General features: G+C 38.9%; 1 protein-coding gene and 2 non-coding genes across 3 annotated transcripts in view; all 3 read right to left on the reverse strand.

Annotated features, from left to right (window-relative positions):
- SF3B3 (splicing factor 3b subunit 3) overlaps window positions 1-18,145 on the reverse strand; it is a 41,285-nt gene that overhangs the window by 21,656 nt on the left and 1,484 nt on the right. The window contains exons 2-10 of the mRNA XM_024556096.4: window positions 16,201-16,335; window positions 14,468-14,794; window positions 13,574-13,746; window positions 12,895-13,036; window positions 9,987-10,099; window positions 7,689-7,826; window positions 7,444-7,547; window positions 4,256-4,421; window positions 2,152-2,247 (exon numbers count right to left, since the gene is read on the reverse strand). Coding sequence (XP_024411864.1) covers window positions 2,152-2,247; window positions 4,256-4,421; window positions 7,444-7,547; window positions 7,689-7,826; window positions 9,987-10,099; window positions 12,895-13,036; window positions 13,574-13,746; window positions 14,468-14,794; window positions 16,201-16,270 — 1,329 coding nt within the window. The 5' untranslated portion in view covers window positions 16,271-16,335. The remainder of the gene's footprint in view (window positions 1-2,151; window positions 2,248-4,255; window positions 4,422-7,443; window positions 7,548-7,688; window positions 7,827-9,986; window positions 10,100-12,894; window positions 13,037-13,573; window positions 13,747-14,467; window positions 14,795-16,200; window positions 16,336-18,145) is intronic.
- On the reverse strand, window positions 8,063-8,154 carry LOC112300893 (small nucleolar RNA SNORD111). Its single transcript, XR_002974440.2, has one exon. It is a non-coding gene; the product is annotated as a small nucleolar RNA SNORD111 (small nucleolar RNA).
- On the reverse strand, window positions 14,090-14,169 carry LOC112300892 (small nucleolar RNA SNORD111). The gene has a single exon (XR_002974439.1). It is a non-coding gene; the product is annotated as a small nucleolar RNA SNORD111 (small nucleolar RNA).

Genomic DNA, 18,145 nt, shown 5'->3' on the forward strand with positions numbered 1-18,145 from the left:
ATGTGCATATCGAATATGCTACATTCTGTATCAGATGTAGTATCTGACACTGCCCCTATTTAACTGAGACCATACTCTAGCCAGACAAGGTTCAAATACAAAGTAATATTCAACAACTTAACAAATATTTTTTAAATTTTATTTTTCAATTATAGTTTATAGTCAATATTATTTTGTATTAGTTTCAGGTGTACAGCGTTAAGAAAAAATTTTTTTTGTAGATCTGGAAAAAAGTGGTAGGAGCGGGAGACTAAAAATAATTAATTGGGTCCTTTATTTCTTATATTGTACATAAAATTTTCTGTAAATGCCTATGTGCATTTTTGGAGGAATGCTAGCTTTCATCAGCTCAATAGAAACCATCCAATGAGTAATAACTAATGAAGAATTATTGGTCCAAACTGGGTTTGGATCATTAAGAATTTGGTGGATTAATGAATGTTTTTATTTTTAATTTAACATTTATTTATTTTTAGAGAGGAGAAAGAGAGGGAAAGGAAACATCAGTGTGTGGTTGCCTCTTGTGCATGCCCTACTGGGGACCTGGCCTGCACCCCAGACATGTGCCCTGACTGGGAATGAAATCGATGACCCTTTGGTTTGCAGGCTGCCACCAATCCACTGAGCCACACCAGCCAGGGTGGATTAATGAATGTTCTGACAGTCAAAAATTTATTTACACATGCAAAAAAACAAAAACAAAAAGTCAAAGTCCCTGAACGGCAATATTAACAGCTAACATTTACTGAACAATTATATGCCAGACCCTGAGCTAAGTGCTTTATGTGCATTATCTTAGGTAATTCACACTTCAATTATTTAAGGCAGGTGCCATTAAGCTCATTTTTACAGAAGAGGAAACATAAGTTTAGTTAAGCTATTACCTAAAAAGGTTTGCTACTAACTGGTAGGGCCAGAATTCAAAACCAAGGTCATCTTGGCTATGCTCCAATAAAAATCTACAAAAACAGGCAATGAAGCCAATAGTTTGCCAACCCCAAGCTCTGAAAGCAAATTGCAGAGCAAAATTTCCATTGCTTTCTCCTGGAGCAGTTCGTGGCTCCCACAGGCACCCTGCACAGTTAGGACAAGAGGATTTCCTGGGTGGGCCAGGCTCTTGGGAGACCCTGAGAGTCCTGTAGCGCATGACTCTCTTTTCCCCATGTGGTGACATTAACTGTTTCCTTTATGTGGCTTGTGGATATGGCTTTCTCTAGACCCCTTAAAGTGGTGCATATTCTAAAAACCTTTTTTCTATTATGCCATAACCTCACTCTAGCCAGTGAATGTTCCTAATGCTGCTCTTTCAACATCTGAATCTTTAAATTTATGAAACATAGAAATTTTTTTTTTTAAGAAAAGACACGCATATATATACATATACTTTGCTCTGTGGCTTCCAAGGTTTAAGTTTTGAAAAATAAAAGAATTATCTTAAAAATATGTGGCATTTGCTAAAAGGTCAACACTAACATCAAGAGGATAGATGTGATTTGAGAAGACAATTTTTAATGTCTAGCATAAAGGGTTCATTAAATAAATTCTGATCATCCACTTTAGTGGAAAAGGGAAGAAAATTAAGTATGATGTGACTTAAGAGCATATCATAATAAGGAATAAATTTATAAGATATAAAAATACATACACAGAATATATAGTAGTTAAAAATGTTAAAAGTCCCAAAACTTAATTTTCACTTTAAGGCTAGTAAGCCTGGAACTAATAGAGATGTTTTTCCCCTTTTATCTCCATTTGCCAGTTTTGTTTTTTTATAAAGATTTTAATTTTTTTAAATAGAGAGGAGAGGAGGAAGAAAGGGAGAAACATACATCAGTTGCCTCTCGCACACCCCAACTGGGGACCTGGCCCACAACCTAGGCATGTGCCCAGACTGGGAATCAAACTGGTGACCTTTCACTGAGCCACACCAGCCAGGGATCCATTTGACAGTTTTTTAAAAATATGCCTGTGCTCACATGTTAAGGAATAGGACATTTAAACTTAAAACTTCAAGGAAATAGGGGAGAAAGAAAACCTTTTTCTTTCATAGAAACATTAAATTTATCTTAGATCTTGTCAGAATAAAGCACAGGCTGTTTTTTCAATGCCTTCCTCCAAACTCTGCAGATGATCTAGAAATTCCAATCTTACCTCAAGTCCATGCCTTAAGACTCTCAGAGATGACCGGGGTCCTCTACCACAGGCCACATACAACTGTGGAGTGTCTTCATTTGCAAGATCAGCTATCTGCAGGAAAAAAATAAGTCAACTTCTGCTAAGTTTTCACACTGATCCCTGATTACTGTCAGGGAGCAAACCATATTGCAGTTTATAAAGCTTATTACATATTGGCTACTGGCCTTCAGGGTATAAAGGAAAAGGCCTAAATGTTCCAAAAACAAACCAGGTGGAAGACGGGTTTTATCAACATAAGGCTGTACCAGTTAAGTTAGCAAAGAATTTTTTTTTTAAACTTAGTGATAGCAGCATTTTATAATCTCCAACTGAAATTTAGCATTTCCTCCCAAATAAAATACAAACTATAATCTTCTATCTGTGACTTCTCATCAGTAAAATCTTATTTATGTAACACAAAAGTTTATAAATACCTCCAGTTATTTCCCTCATCACTTTAAAATTGTACTTATTAAATCTACTATTACACTGTATATGTGTACAGATGCCCTATCTACAGATGCTCCTGTGATGTCGCCAACTAACAAATGGGTAACTCTGCACTTGGTCGCCATCCACTGGGGAAGCCACGTCCTCTTGCTGGCATCCTAGACATCCAGCTGCTGGCTCCCAGGACAATTATTTGTTGGTCAACATGTGAAAAGAGGCCAGTTATTTGATTCGTAGTTTTCTCAAACCGGACAGTTGCCTGAGAAGTCCTGACTGGCGAGGAAGCACTGCACCCTACTTTTAACACGGACGAGCCTGTCGGTTGAACACAGACTTCACATCGATCTTTAAAATACTTTGCTCACCTTTTTAAAGACACCATCTCATTATTTAAAGCCTTAATAAAGAAGCACATATATTACTTTTTCAGGACTAATAAAATACTTTGCTATCTTGACTATCATGTTTACTACTATATGCACTTAAAAAGACATGAGAAAATGCAGACATCTGTAACTGAGCAAAAAATAAATTAAAAAAAAAAAAGATATTCAGAGGGGATCCAGATGTCTCGCCAGGCTCCTAAAGAGATACATGGTATAAAAAGTGCTTATAGCCCTAGTACAGATACCTGAATTTCCTGTTAATTTTATTCTGATCTACAAACTATTTACACTATTATTTCCTCAAATTCCAGTGAAAGGTGGGATGAAATCATATTAGAAAATATTTATTTTCTATTGCCCTGAGGACTGACCCTTTCTTAGAAATAAACAACAAAAGGAGTTAATTTCAGAATGATCCATTTTATCAGGAAGAGTGCTTGAATGCTGACTGTTTTCCCAGCACCCAATGAGCAAACCGCTCTCCCACCAGGAGTGTGACCAACTAGACAGGGTAGGAGATCCCTAATGGTCACCCAGTCCCCGGGAACTCAGGACACAGAGGCATGGTAAAATCCCTGCTCAGTTGAGTATTAGTGTACGGGACGCAATCCCCATCCAGGGTCACCTCAGGATGTGATTAAAAAGTGCCTGTTACTGACTGATCGCAGGTATCTCTGGAGAATTTCCCCCCCCCTCTGGAGAATTTTAAGGAGGAAATGAGTGTTAAAAATGAGATAAATATAGGTTTTCATATGCTACATTAAAAAGGTCAGTTTCAGAATTCTATGAAGTACCTGAGCCCATTTACATTAAAAAGAAAAATGTAACACACGCATTTGTTTGTTATTTGTATGTGTGTATGCTCACAGATGCAGAGACAATGCCTGGAAGCAATCGCAAGTTGTCAATAGCAGCAGGCTCGGTGGAGTGGGGCTTGAAAAGACTGGGGATAAGACTTTTACTTTTAACCTATTGTATGGTTTGAATTTTTACACTGAACATGAGTTTTTTATAATTAAACAAACAAACAAACAAGCCCAAGAACTTATACAATGGGTTTTAGTCCCCCAACTTCTACCGTGGCTGCTTCGCCTTTACAACTCTGGTGATTCCAAAGACATGCTGACAAACCTGGTGCTTGGACTAAGCCTTAATTTAACTGGAACTGAAACTTTAAATTCACTGAGATTCAAAAACAAGTGGCTAGCACTGCTCCCTGTGGAGGTGACTGGAAAGACTCACACCTGGCAAAACAAAATGGGAGACAGGCTGTCCAACTCATCAACAAGCACAAGGTTTTTGAGCGGTCTTGGCTGAAAGAAGAATGTGTCTCCTTCTTCCAGAGGCATGGCAGATGAAAACTCAGGTTCTTCATCATCATCTCCAAGATGTGCAATTTGATACAAGTAACTGGAGAGAAGCAAACAAGACTTTAGTTAAAAGTATTTTCTGTCTGAAGATACTGTTTGACATCAACATTAATGCTCATGAAAGTACTTTATACATATCTAATCCAAATTACAACATGCATTTCTGATTCAGCATCAGTAGTTTGAAATCTTACCTGAGGTTTCTCTCTTTCTTAAATTGAAAAGGGATGAAAAAAATTAAGACTACTGTATTCAAACTGGTACAATGAAAGAACCTCAGCATCACAGTGGTTATAAACACTGGGCTTCCACTGGACCATTCTGGAGTACCACCAACCTGCCTCTGCACAGCTGACCCACAGAGGGCATAGGCTGGTGGTCAGTGGTCACAGCCAATCCTTGCAGCTGACTGCCTGAGTAAATCCCTCTCATTGATCTGTCAACAGCAACCAAGACTCAATTGCAAGTGGAGGGTGTACTCAGCTTACACAAAGGTCGCACCTCGACTACCCAGCTTGGGTGAAAGGGGAGGCTGTGCCACTGGGCTCTACAGGACACCAACTACACCGAGCCACACTACCAAGACACGGAGTCATAGCAGTTCTACCTGATACACAGAAACAAACACAGGGAGGCTGCCAAAATGAGACAAAGAACATGGCCCAAATGAAAGAACAGATCAAAACTCCAGAAAAAGACCTAAACGAATGGAGATAAGCAATCTGTCAGATGCAGAATTCAAAACACTGGTTATAAAGATGCTCAAGGAACTTAGTGAGGACCTCAGCAGGATAAAAAACAGTTGGAAAAAAAGAATAGACTAATTGAAATAAGGAACAATTTACAGGGAAACAACAGTAGAGTGGATGAAGCTGAGAATCAAAGCAATGATTTGGAATATACGAAAGCAAAAAACAACGAATCAGCACAAGAAGAAGAAAAAAGAATAATAAAAAAAAAATGAGGATAGTGTAAGCAACCTGTGGGACAACTTTAAGCAATATAACATTTGCTTCACAGGGGTGCCAGAAGAAGAGATAGAACAAGAAATTGGAAATCTATTTGAAAAAATAATGAAAGAAAACTTCCCTAATTTGGCGGAGGAAATAGACATGAAAGTCCAGGAAGCAGAGTCCCAAACAAGATGGATACAAAGAGGCCCACTTCAAGGCACATCACAATTAAAATGCTAAAGGTTAAAGATAAAGAGATGGGAGGGGGTGTGCAGGAGAATGTGTGAAGAGGTGACAGGATTAAGAAGTATAAATAGTAGGTACAGAATAGCCATGGGGACGTAAAGTACAGTATAGGAAATAGAGTAGCCAAAGAACTTACCCACATGACCCATGGACACGAACAATGGTGGGGGGATTGCCTGAGGGAGTGGGAGGTGCTGGGAGGAAGGGGGCAAAGGGGGAAAAAGCAGGACAATTCTAATAGCATAATCAATAAAATATAATTTAAAAATAAAATAATATAAAACACCAAACTACTGGTCATATTTATTAAGTACTAAGCTGGCCCTTAAGTATACAGCACTTTGAACAATATCCAATACAGCTTCTTAGAAGCAAATTGATTAAATCAGTATCTCAAATACACAAGATACTCAATAAACCTCAGCATTTAACACTTCTGGTCAACACATCACAGTCTATGCTAAACTATGAAAAAGTAAATAGGGTTATTATCCTAGAACAATTTACAAAAAGCATTGAGAAGACAACACACACATAAAAAATTAATATGAACTCCTTATTCAGGCAAGATGCCTATGTGCCAACAATAAAGACCACCTGTCAAAGATACTTCTAGTGTCTAATAAATGAAGAATATGGGCTATCGTCAAGATCACAGTAAAGATCGCTTTAGCTGAATCTCACTGTAAAACAATTTCTGAGACTAGTGTTGTGCTTAAGAGCAGAGACTTTGGAACCACGTGGTCTGGGGTTTGAATCAGATTTAGCTGTGTGATCAAGTTTCTTAAATTCTCTGTAAACCAATTCTCCAAACTGTAAATGGGACATATGTATAATGGTACTGTCTCTTGGGAATGCTATGCATTAATATTTGTAAAGTGCTTAAAACAGCACTTGGAACTTAGCAAATGCTAAATTAGTGTCTGATTGATAAATAGGTCGTGTACAGATTAAATGAGCTAACACTACAGCATGTTTCTATTGCCCCAAATTGCAATGATTAACTTCTCACAAAATCAAACCCATCTCACTCATCAGCATCCCAGCTGTACACAGTGGTCTTTCTTTCTACTCTCTGCCCTAAGAACTTCTACCCTATGGGAGGTTGCCTGACACAGAATTCATGCCCCCAGGGGAACTTTGAACCCAACAGAGGAGCTGGTGATGTTAACCTTCAGATAGGCAATCTGAGGCACTCTGCTTCATGCTCAACAGGTCATCCTGGAAGTGAGTTCCCTCGGCCCACGGCAGGAACCTCAATAACACACCCTCATACTGGCTTTCTTTTTTCTTCTCTTTAGATTTGTATAAGCAAGTGCTTGTGGAACATCTGTTTAATACTAAGTAGTTCAATATTTATTCAATAAAATATCCAGCAAAAAGCTCAAGAGATCGCTTCTAAAGCTGTGCAGCCACCCACAGGTATAGATCAAAGCCCCTGAAGTAGAAGGAAATAATCAAGAGAAAAAATGTAAAAAGGAAAGGCGTAACTTTTGTTTTAAAGAAACTAAAACATTTTTTAAAATCCTTACCCAAAGATATGTTTATTGATTTGAGAGAGAGAAAGAGAAAGGGGGAGGAATCAGGGAAGAAACATCGATGTGAGAAACATCAATCAGTTGCCTCCTATATCCACACCAACCACGTTGGAATCAAACGAACCCACAACCTAGGTGTGTGCCCTGAGCAGGACTCAAACCCGCACCCTTTTTGGTATATATATGGGACAACACTCCAACCAACTGAACCAACTGGCCAGAGCTAAAACATTCTTTAAAAAGCTCCCTGGCCTTGCAGCCACATCTCCCTCTTGCAATTGTTACAGTAACCAGGGTGAACTAAGGTAATAAAAGGATTACTCACTGGTTTCCAAATTCTGATGCTACAAAAAGGAAGCCTGTTTTAAGTACACACATGGCAGCAGCAACAGGCACAGTGTCAAAATACTTGAGCCGAATCTCAGTAACCTGGAATGAAAAGAAAAAAAATTCTAGTGTGTAGGCGTGAAACAAAGCTAGGCCATGAAGTTTTTTAAGACAGCATAAGCAGAGTAGCAAATAAAATACTGCACTTAAGTCTTTACCCCCCTCTAAACATGGTGTGCTTACCATATCTTCATCTGTCTCCAAAGTGATCTTGAAGATATCGCCCTGCTCAGTTTGGGCCAAAAAGAAGAACATTGATTTCGTCTTATGGGTGGCAGAGCAGACAAAAATCATTCCTCTTTCAGGGTCATCCAGGTCATTCTAGCAAAATCAAATATACGACCAACATCTTAGAAATGAGTACTTACACTGGAATTCAGCACCTATCCAACAGGGATTATACAAGCTACCCCCGGCCTCAGGCCCCTGGAGCCCCTCTATACAAGCTTTGACCTAGAGCAGCCTCCTAGCCACAGAAATAAAAACCTAAGAATTCTTGTCTGCTATGAATATAACAAAGCCTGGGTACCAGAAAAACCAACCATAATTCCACTCTATAGTCTAATCAGGTCAGTAAGGCAAAAACTATCTCCAGAAAAAAATGTCAGAAAAGAGACACAAACTTTAAAACGTGAATCACTCCGGGGTGTGGACAAAACCCATCCACAGCCCCAACACCACCATCCAAACCACCCATCATCAGCCCTGTGCTGCATCAACTTCCTTGATTCCTAACGGCATTCCCTTGGCTACGATTTTTGGATTTTTGGATTTTTGTATTTTTGTATTTCTCTCTTTGAATAGGCTCTTCAAGGGCAAAACATGTTTTATACTTCTTTGTAGCCCCAAAGGCAAGTATGACGCCTGGCAGTTAGATGTTCAATAAATGCCAAACTCAATTACTTTCTACCCATTACCAAGAATTTAATTTGCTAAATTTCTCAAGTTTTCTAAAACTGATGGAATCTTAGACACCATGTACTACAGAAAGTAACTCCTATAAAGTTTAACTCCAGAATCTCTAAATTAATACTAAGAAGAGACCTAATCTGAGGCTGAGAGGAGAGATGGAGGAAGCCAAATGAAACAAGATTAGCTATGTGTTGGTGACTACTGAAGCTGGGTACACAGAAGTTAATTACATTTCACTTTTGTATATGCTTAATCATTTCCATAGTAAGCTGTTAAAATTAAAAGGAATAAAACACCATTTCCAACCATCAAAATAGTAGCTAATTTAAGGGGGGACCCACTGGGTGAAAAGCTGTTGAGGAAAAGGTCATTGACAGTTTCAAAGTTCACCACCAGATGCTCACAACGAAGAGAGCAGAGACACCGCAATGTCACAAAATGATTGATCTAGCATCTCCAATAATGAGACAAACCAACATCGTGCGCCCCTAACATGATCTAGTGGGAAATATGTATCACTACCTCCATAACAGTTCTATCAAAACTATTAACCTGGATATTGTCACAAGGAAAAGATTATGGGACAGAGTGTAAGAAAACTAGCCCAGCCCTTTAAAAAATGTCAGTTATCATAAAACCAAAACAAAAACGAGAAGAAAATATTCTCAACTAAAGAAGACTAAAAGTAGATTACAAAGGAATTTTGGGGAACGAGAAACTGAAATATACGTAAAATAACTGTATTACACAAACTGGTAAGTTTTATGGGCATGATATTGGTAGTTGGGTTATGTACAAAAACATCCTCATTCTTAGGAGCCAAGATCTTAGATTCTCAAAGTGTCACGATGCCTACAACTTATTTTCAAATGGTTTGGCCCCAGATTTTTATAGTGAAGTGTCGTGATGCCTGCAGCTTATTTTCAAATGGTTTAGTCTCAAAAATTTTATACGCACACGCGCGCACACACACACATACACCCCGTAAGAAAAGGAAAATGCAGTAAAATATTAATAATTGGTAAATCAAAGTGATAGGCATACTGAAATCCACGGTCCTAGTCTTTCAAAATTTCCTGTATATTGGAATGGGGGGAAAGAAACAGAATGGAACAGGCGTGAACAACCCAAGGTTCACGTGAGGCCCAGGACTGCGACAAACGCCGCCCAACACAAAACTGTCAATTTACTTAAAACATCAGATTATTTTTGTGATTACACGTCACAATATATTTAACATGTGGCCCAGAGATGCCAAAATGTTGAACACCCCTGACTGAAAGACAATTTATCCCCAACAAATATGCCTGGCTTCTTCAAACTAGAAACTTTCAGGAATTTCAAACTGATTGTGTCCACAGGTTCCCTTGAAATGTTAATTGTGTTAGTTTTTAATTCCCTTTCCCCAGGAATTTATTTTGGTTTCACTAACATTGTACCAGCTTTATTAAAGATAACATTTACAAAGAATCTGAAACTTGATAACAAACTAAGAGACTACACTGTGATTACAAAAATTGAGTTCATTTCACAAACACAAATATCTCTTATGACAAACAAAGACCTTACTCGTCTCCTGGGAATTGGACAGCGGATATCTGGTTGGTCACCGAAGTTCTTGTAGGTGATATAGTTTTCAGAGCAGATCAGCACTCCACTTGGACCATCCGACCCACCCGGAACTGTCAATGAAAATAAAACTTGCCAATGATTTGACGTAACCATGAATTACAATTTAACTGTCAATTCTTTCTTTCCTTAGCACAACCTGATGAAGATACAGTATGCCTAAAGCTGAGAAACATTCCAAGTGCTGCTTTTCCCTGAAAGTTATGCTACAGAACAAAAGGATGCCAGTTGGGTGATTCAGCCTGTCCAGATATCTGATAGTAAGTCTAAATTTTTAGCTCCAAGTCTAGAACTCAGTTCTCAGCGTCAGACCTATAATCCAAACACATGGATATTCTACCAGCACCTTCAAAATACAATGTGTTCACAAACTCAAGTTCCTTCCCAAACCTATCTACCTCCTGGATTTCTAAGGTACGGACCTTAGAAAAATACCACCAACAAAAAGACCAAGCCAACTCTCTCCCCTCACAAAGCCCTATTTATTCTACTTCCTTAGCAGCACGCATGCTATCAATCTCTTGATTTAGTGAAACAGCCTTCCTGACCAGTCTTAATATCCCTCATTCCATTAGCTAAAATTTAAGCAAGTACAGGCACACTTCATTTTATTGCACTTTGCAGATACTGTGTTTTCATCAACATAAAGTAAGATCCTCCACCACAAAAAGATTACAACTTGCCGAAGGCTCAGATGGTCATTTTGTAACAATGACGGGTTTTTTTTGAGCAGTAAATTGTTTTTTTAATTAAGTTATGTGCACTGTTTAGACATGCTGCTGCACACTTAGTGAACTGAAACATAAACAGGACTTTTGTATGCACTGCCAAATACATTTATATGACTCACTTTGTTGCATATTTGCTTTATTGTGGCGGTCTGGGACTGAACCTGCACTCTCTCTGAGGTATGCCTGTAACCTTCAGGTTATTATTCCCCTGCTTAGAGTTCTTCGGTAGCTGCCACTCCATCACTACCTCTACCCCAGACTTCAGCATAATGATCCAATCACAATGAGCTTTCAGTTCTTTGAACGAATTATGTTCTCTCTCTCATTTGGGCCATTCCTATGCTATTTCCTTTGTCCATAACAGAAAATCCTCCTTCACCCCCACCATACCTCGCTAATTACAAACGAGTCCTCAGATCTCAGCTTACAGAACACTTCTCCAAAGGTTTCTCCAACAAATTCCCTTCTTCTCCCTGGGTTAGAGACCCCTTCTCTGCACTGTCACAGGACTTGGCAAATTACAATTTTTTTGGTTATTTATACATATTCACCACTAACTTCAATCTTGCATGAAGGGAGACACTGCATCTAGTTTTTCACAACTGTAGTCCCAGGATCCAGTAGACTGACATTGCACATACTGACTAAAGAAACATTCATTTAAAGGATAAAGCCTTCCTCATAAACGAAAGGTATGGTAGCATATCCAAGGTTCTTCTGCATAATATAGTATCTTCCTAAGATTTAATGCTCAAAGACAAATGCTGTCATACTATTCTCCAAAACCCTCTATCAATAGACATATTTCATGTTAGACATCAATCCATGTACAAATGGCTCAGAACAGAAAGGACTAAATTACTATCTTCCCCTAGTCTGCCAAAATTTAGATGACCACAAATATAGTTGTCCTCCTTTAGTGTTTTAATTTAATGAATTAAACTGATGCTGATTTTCTAAATCTTAGCTATGATGCATTTATAAAGCTGTTGTGCCCTGACCAGTGTGGCTCAGTTGGTTGAGCACCATCCTGCAAAGCAAAAGGTCGCTGGTTAGATCCCCAGTCAGGACACATGCCTGGGTTGCAGGTTCGGTCCCAGTAGGTGCACATACAAGAAGCCATCGACCGATGTTTCCTTTCACATCCATGTTTCTCTCCTTCACTTTCTCCCCGCCTTCCCCCCTCTCTAAAATTAAATATTTTTTAAAAAATTAAAAAAAAACAAACACTGTTCAATTTGATTTGCTAAACTTACAATTTTTATATCTATAATCACAGGTATAATTTTGTAAACAGGTAAACTTTTATTCCTTTCCTTCTCCAGTTTTGATATTGAAGTTATAATAGGCTCATAAAGTGGTACATTAGTTTTAATTCTTTTTCTAGTCTCTGGAGAAATTTAGGGTCCCTGAAAATGTTGGACCTTAAGTCTTTTGGAGGAAAGAGATTTTTGACTATTCCAATTACTTTAGGTCTATGTAGGCTCTTCTTCTTGGATCAAATAAGTTTTCAAAAGCCTTTCTAATTCATCTAAGTTTTTTAATTTATTTATAGTTTATCTTGCTGGGTTTGTCTTTTCAAAAACCTAGGTTTTGATTTTCTCAATGAGAATTAAAGACTAACTACAGTCAAAATATCACAGTAACCAACAGCCATCAATATTCCAAGTTGAGCCCTGGCTGGTGTGGCTCAGTGGATTGAGTGCCAGCCTGTGAATTTAAAGTTCACTGGTTTGATTCCCAGTCAGGGAACATGCCTGGGTTGTGGGCCAGGTTCCCAGTTGGGAGTGTGTGAGAGGCAACCGATCAATGTATCTCACACACATCGATGTTTCTCTCCCTCCTTCTCCCTCCCTACCCCTCTCTCTAAAAAATAAATAAGTGAAATCTTTTTAAAAAATTCCTAGCCAAGTAACTCTCCTCATTCTTTCTTCTCTGCCCCCATTACAGGGTGAGTTAACCATCACATCAACTTCTAACCTCGACAAAATACAGAGAAGGTAATCACGTTTACTATAAATAAATTAGCTTCCAGACCCTATTAAGTAAACCCTCCCAAGTTCAGGCATAAACTGGACCAGGCAAAATGGTACAGAGCAAGTCTGAGAGAAAAGTACCTGTAATAAGGAAATTGCCATGTTCTTCCAAAGGTTCACTGTATTTTCGGACCACATGATTTAAACCAAGGTCTAGTTCATAGAAAGTAAGCGTCTGCTGGGTATTAGCTGCTGCTTCCCCTGTTGGGTCATTGTCTGCTTCCTACAGAGGAGTACAATGGCACAAAGACTAATCAGTACCATAAAATCAAGTCTTTAGAGCTGGAAAGGACATCAGGATTCTTCCACCTTACAAATGAAGCAGCAGAGGTCCACAGCTGCCAAATGGTTTGCCAAAGTTCACCCTACTAGGTGATGTTAAAGCTAGAATGACAACCCAGGTCTCCTAATTCTGGAATCAAGGTTCTCTCATCTTTTCCGTCCACTCAAGAAAAAGAATGGTATACTCCACCTTTTACTATCTCCCTGTGGAAAAAAATATCCTAAATACAGTTTTACCTCCTTTTTCAGACAGCTTTTCTCAATGAATACCCTGTTTCCACAGGGAGATTGTTGAAATCAGATAAAAGTGCTATTACATAGTCAGGTAAACTCTGAAACATTCCAAATTTTAGTAAGGCACTTAGAATATGGAACTTGTTAGCAGCACATATGGGAGATTCAAACAATGAAGAAAATAACCTTAGGAAAGCTCTGAGGAGAGAAAGAAACAGACCCCTCCACCCATACTCCCCATTACCTCATAATCCATTTCCAGACAAGCAAACATCGGATTTTCAAAGCCCACATCTACGCCGACCACGTGGTACACTAAAGTGTTCGCTTTGTGGGCCTCCAGGGGAGATGAGATCGTAAGCCGGGCGGCAGCATCTCTGTTCAAGATATACACCAATTTCTGTTTCTCAATGGCGCCTGAGTTGAAGGACACAAACACAAGATTTCCAGACAATGAAGAGAGGGGCTTAAAGAGCAGCCAGATTCTCATCACAATTACTTCTGAAAACCCTTAAGAACCAGCCCAAACTCTGCAAGTACACTTAGATTTGCTTTCTATCATTAAAATAGACAACAGCATCATTTCACCCACTTTCTTTCTAAGAAAATTCACACCATCTCAATAACTCTTCCAAATTTTTCAGTGTGCCCTAGATTTAATGATATTGGGAAACTAAACAATAATTCATAAAATTGCCAGCTTTCTTCTTTCAATTAGATCTAGTGATTTCGTGACTTGTCAAAGAGGGCTGCCCTCTAGAGGCCTGATCAGATACACAAAATTTTCTTCAAGAGCTTTGTCAGAGAAGAGACATGAATGTGAATCATCACTTCAGGCCGATGAAAGCAAACATATTCATTGTCTAATAACATAAAATCATCCCATTGTAGTCTTTTTGCTTAAAGATAAGGAAACAGAAAAAATCTACTTCCAACTAAACAGGAAGTAGATAAGGTATGTTAAAACTTTCCATTGTTTTAAAAGGAAAAACAACTTTAAGCCACGGAGTTAATCCATCTACGTTCCAAACTTTACCCAGTTATGATTTGTTAGCACACTTCCCCGATCATAGCATTATTATCCTAAACTGAGCATCTATAATAGTCAGAGAAGCACTCAACAGAGCAAGCCACTCACTAATCATAACAGCTCGTCCTTTGGGATCCACAGCTAAGAACTGGCCAGGAACAATACGGCGGCATCCACTCTTGCCAAAGGTTTCTTGGTGAATTTTCTCAAACATGTTCTTAGATGGCTGGTATTCCAGGATAACAATTCGACCTGAATCACTGCCAACCACAATGTAGTCTTTGGTGCCACCTGTCAGCCTAAAGGCCATGAGAGACCGAATAACACCAAATACTTCCACAGTTAGTAGAGTGTGTACTTTGCCAGTATTGGGATCCGGGCGAAGGAGCTCCAAGATCTTCCCACGAGAAACAACAATTTCCTGTTGTTTGGTTCCTAGATCACCAAAAGACAAAAATCATGAGAAATCAGAACTAATCCAAAAAGTAACGTGGATGAGTCATGCCACTAAAAGAAAGAGGTAATTAAATGGGTTGGGGACTCAGTATTTTAAGTTAATTTATTCTATTTGAAAAGGTACTGAACTAAAAATGATCTAACGAAAATGGTATCAAATAAAAGTTTTTAAAAAATTGGTTATACGCCCTGGCTGGTGTGGCTCAGTGGATTGGGTGCCAGCCTATGAACCAGGGGGGTCACTGGTTCAATTCCCAGTGAGGGCACATGCCTAGGTTGTGGGCCAGGTCCCCAAGTTGGGGGCTTGAGAGAGGCGACCACGCATTGATGTTTCTCTCCCTCTCCTTCTCCCTCCCTCAGTTAAAACATAAATGTGTGGTTGCCTCTCACATGCCCCCTTACTGGGGACCTGGCCCACAACCCAGGCATGTGCCCTGACTGGGAATTGAACCAGCGACCCTTTGGTTCACAGGGCAGCACTCAGTCCACTGAGCTATGCCAGCCAGGGCTCAAAGAACTTTTAAAGCTATCCAAAATACACTTTATTTCTAAACTGAGATGCCTAAATAAAGTTCACTTGCTTTCAACTGTGAACTTGCTTTCAAAAGTTCAACTGCAATTGATACATCCAAATGCATAATAATCAACTCGTCCCCATCTACATAATTCCACCTGGATAAGTTGTCATTGATTTTAAAATAAATGTTTAAAACAACAAAGTTCCTCCTTGCCCCAAATCCCACTCTGGTCTCAACTAGCCTGCCATCAACATTACTATCATTTTCTCTGCCACCTAGGTTGGAAACTCATACTTTACTCTCTTTCTACCCTCACTGTTGGGTCTTCACTGTCTTAATGGCTTCCCACCTCACCTTGTATCCCACTCCCACCCATCCAACCCAGTCTCATTTCCTCAATGCCACCACTTACCAGGCCACCTTACTTTCCAAAGGTCATTTGGGTACTAGATAAAACCAACTACTCCAAAGTGCTTTGGAAACTTTATAAAGCATTATAGAAATTAGTGTTCTCTAGTGATTAAAATTTTTCATGTAACTTTCAAATTTTTGATTTTGAAAAATATGAAGCTTTAATAAACTAGTAATATTAAAAATGTTATATTCAGCCCTGACCCATGTAGTTCAGTTGGTTGGGCAACGTCCTGCTTAGCAAAGGGTCACTGGTTCGATTCCCGGTCAGGGCACATGCCTAGCCTGCCCGTTCAGCCCCTCATCACGGTGCATACAAGGAGGAACCAATAGATGTTTCTCTCTCATGTTGATTTTTCTCTCCTTTTCCCTCCCTGCCCCTCTCTCTAAAAATAAATAATAAAATCTTTTTTAAAAGAAAGTTATATTCAGAAAGATAGTAACTGGACAACTTACCAGAGAAGTTGCCATGAATGGCAAAGCTGATACCTGTGGCTCGTTGCAAGGTCAAGTTGTATAGGAACATTGTGGCAACACTGAGCCACCCACCACTCCACAATCCAAGTGCTGATTATACCAAGTCAAAGCAAGCTAAGAACACATAAAAGCAGAAAAATATCAGCTGGGAAATTGTTGTTTGAACAGACATTTCTGTATAGGAATTTCTAGCTTAAGGCAGCAGAAACAAGAGTAAGAGTAAGAGGTACAACATATATTTTGGCTCTAATCTCACAAGAAACCTATAGTTAATACTAAAGCTCATTTTATAGATGAGGAAATTAAGGCTAAGAAATTGAATCACATGTCTGAGGTCACAGTAGCAGGTGGTAAAAATGTTGGGACCTAGGATCTGGACCATTAATGCAACACTGTATTTGCTTTGTCACGTGAGCTAGGTAGGTCTATTTGTACTTGTATTTGAATAGCCTATGTGTTCACAAGGTTCAGAATTCAAAAGCACAGCAAAAAGCTCTATCTATCCGGTCCTTCCAGATATTTTCTGTATGGATAAGCAAAAATGTACCATACTGTATTTTATCTCCTTTTTTAAAAGTAAAGATTGGATCGTATGTATTGTACACTCACCTTATATTGCAATTTATTTTTTATTTCATCTAGCTTGAAGATAGCAACGAAGGGCTTTCTTACTTTTATTTTACACCCACAGAGCATTCCACTGAATGCATATATCAGAATTCATTTTGCCAATACTCTACTGATGAACATTTAGGTTGTTCCCAATCTCGTCATTGTGAACACTGCTGCAAAAAACGCACTCACATATCGGTCGTGTACACATTCCTGCCCACGGCTCCATAATTCACATAAGTGTAACTGCGGACTGAGGGATTCATACAACTGAAATTCAGATAAATAGTGCCAACTTCCCTTTCAAAGAAACTCTTCAACCTACGTCCCCAACAATGTAAGAGTCCCTATTTCACTACAACCAGACCTCTGCTCATCGAGCAGATAAAAACTGATAACTTGGTGTAGTTCTCATTTGCATTTCTTCTATAGCTCTGTATCTGAGTGATTAGAATTTAAAATTTATACCTACTCACCATTAAAAACAAAAACAAAACTGGATTCCTGCCACTTCAGAAGGCACCCCAAAGGAGCAGCCACAGAAAAAGGTTCTTTTCATTACACAGGACTTAAGACCACAAACTCTCCTCTACCATAAAAGAATTACCCCCAACTACACCTATATACAGTTACTGTATATAATAAACTGAGTTATTTTACCTCAACTATTTAGAGATGAAAGCAAGGGAACTTGAAAAATCCAAGCAATCACTGTGTGATTAACATACAAATTTGGTTTTACGTGAAGAAAAGTAAATGTTCTACACATAATCATTTCTGGGCAGGATGACTGAGAAAAAGATCAATCCTCCAGGTTGGAAATGGATATTAATTTTCCTACTTGAAACTAAGGAACATGTTTAATGTTCTTCTCAGATGACAGGGAAAGAGAAGGTCTGAGGTGAAACAAGAGAGAGGGAAATGACCTACAAGAAAGAGACAACACGTAGAGAGGGCTTAGACACTGGGAAAGGTCCAGGGAAAGCTGTGCTCAGCTTTAAGTTAGGGGGGCAAAAATGGAGAGTATGTTGTAACTGCTCTCAACTGAAAAGCAGCAAACGTAATTCTTACACACACTTAAACATCTGTACCCTGGCATCTTGCTCTGGTTTAAAATTTTGAACATAATTTCAAAGTTGCAGATATCAACAACACGATTTATAATGAAACCCCTATCCTGTTGTTTACCTGATCCATGTTCTAAGATTAACTATTGGGCTGGCCAAAGAGTCCATATGGTTTTTTTCCCCATAAAATAAAAGACATTTTTCATTTCCACCAGTAACTTTATGGATTTGGATGTTTGGAGTAT

The sequence above is a fragment of the Desmodus rotundus genome, chromosome 12, assembly GCF_022682495.2.
Source record: "Desmodus rotundus isolate HL8 chromosome 12, HLdesRot8A.1, whole genome shotgun sequence".
NCBI classification, from domain to species: Eukaryota; Metazoa; Chordata; class Mammalia; order Chiroptera; family Phyllostomidae; genus Desmodus; species Desmodus rotundus.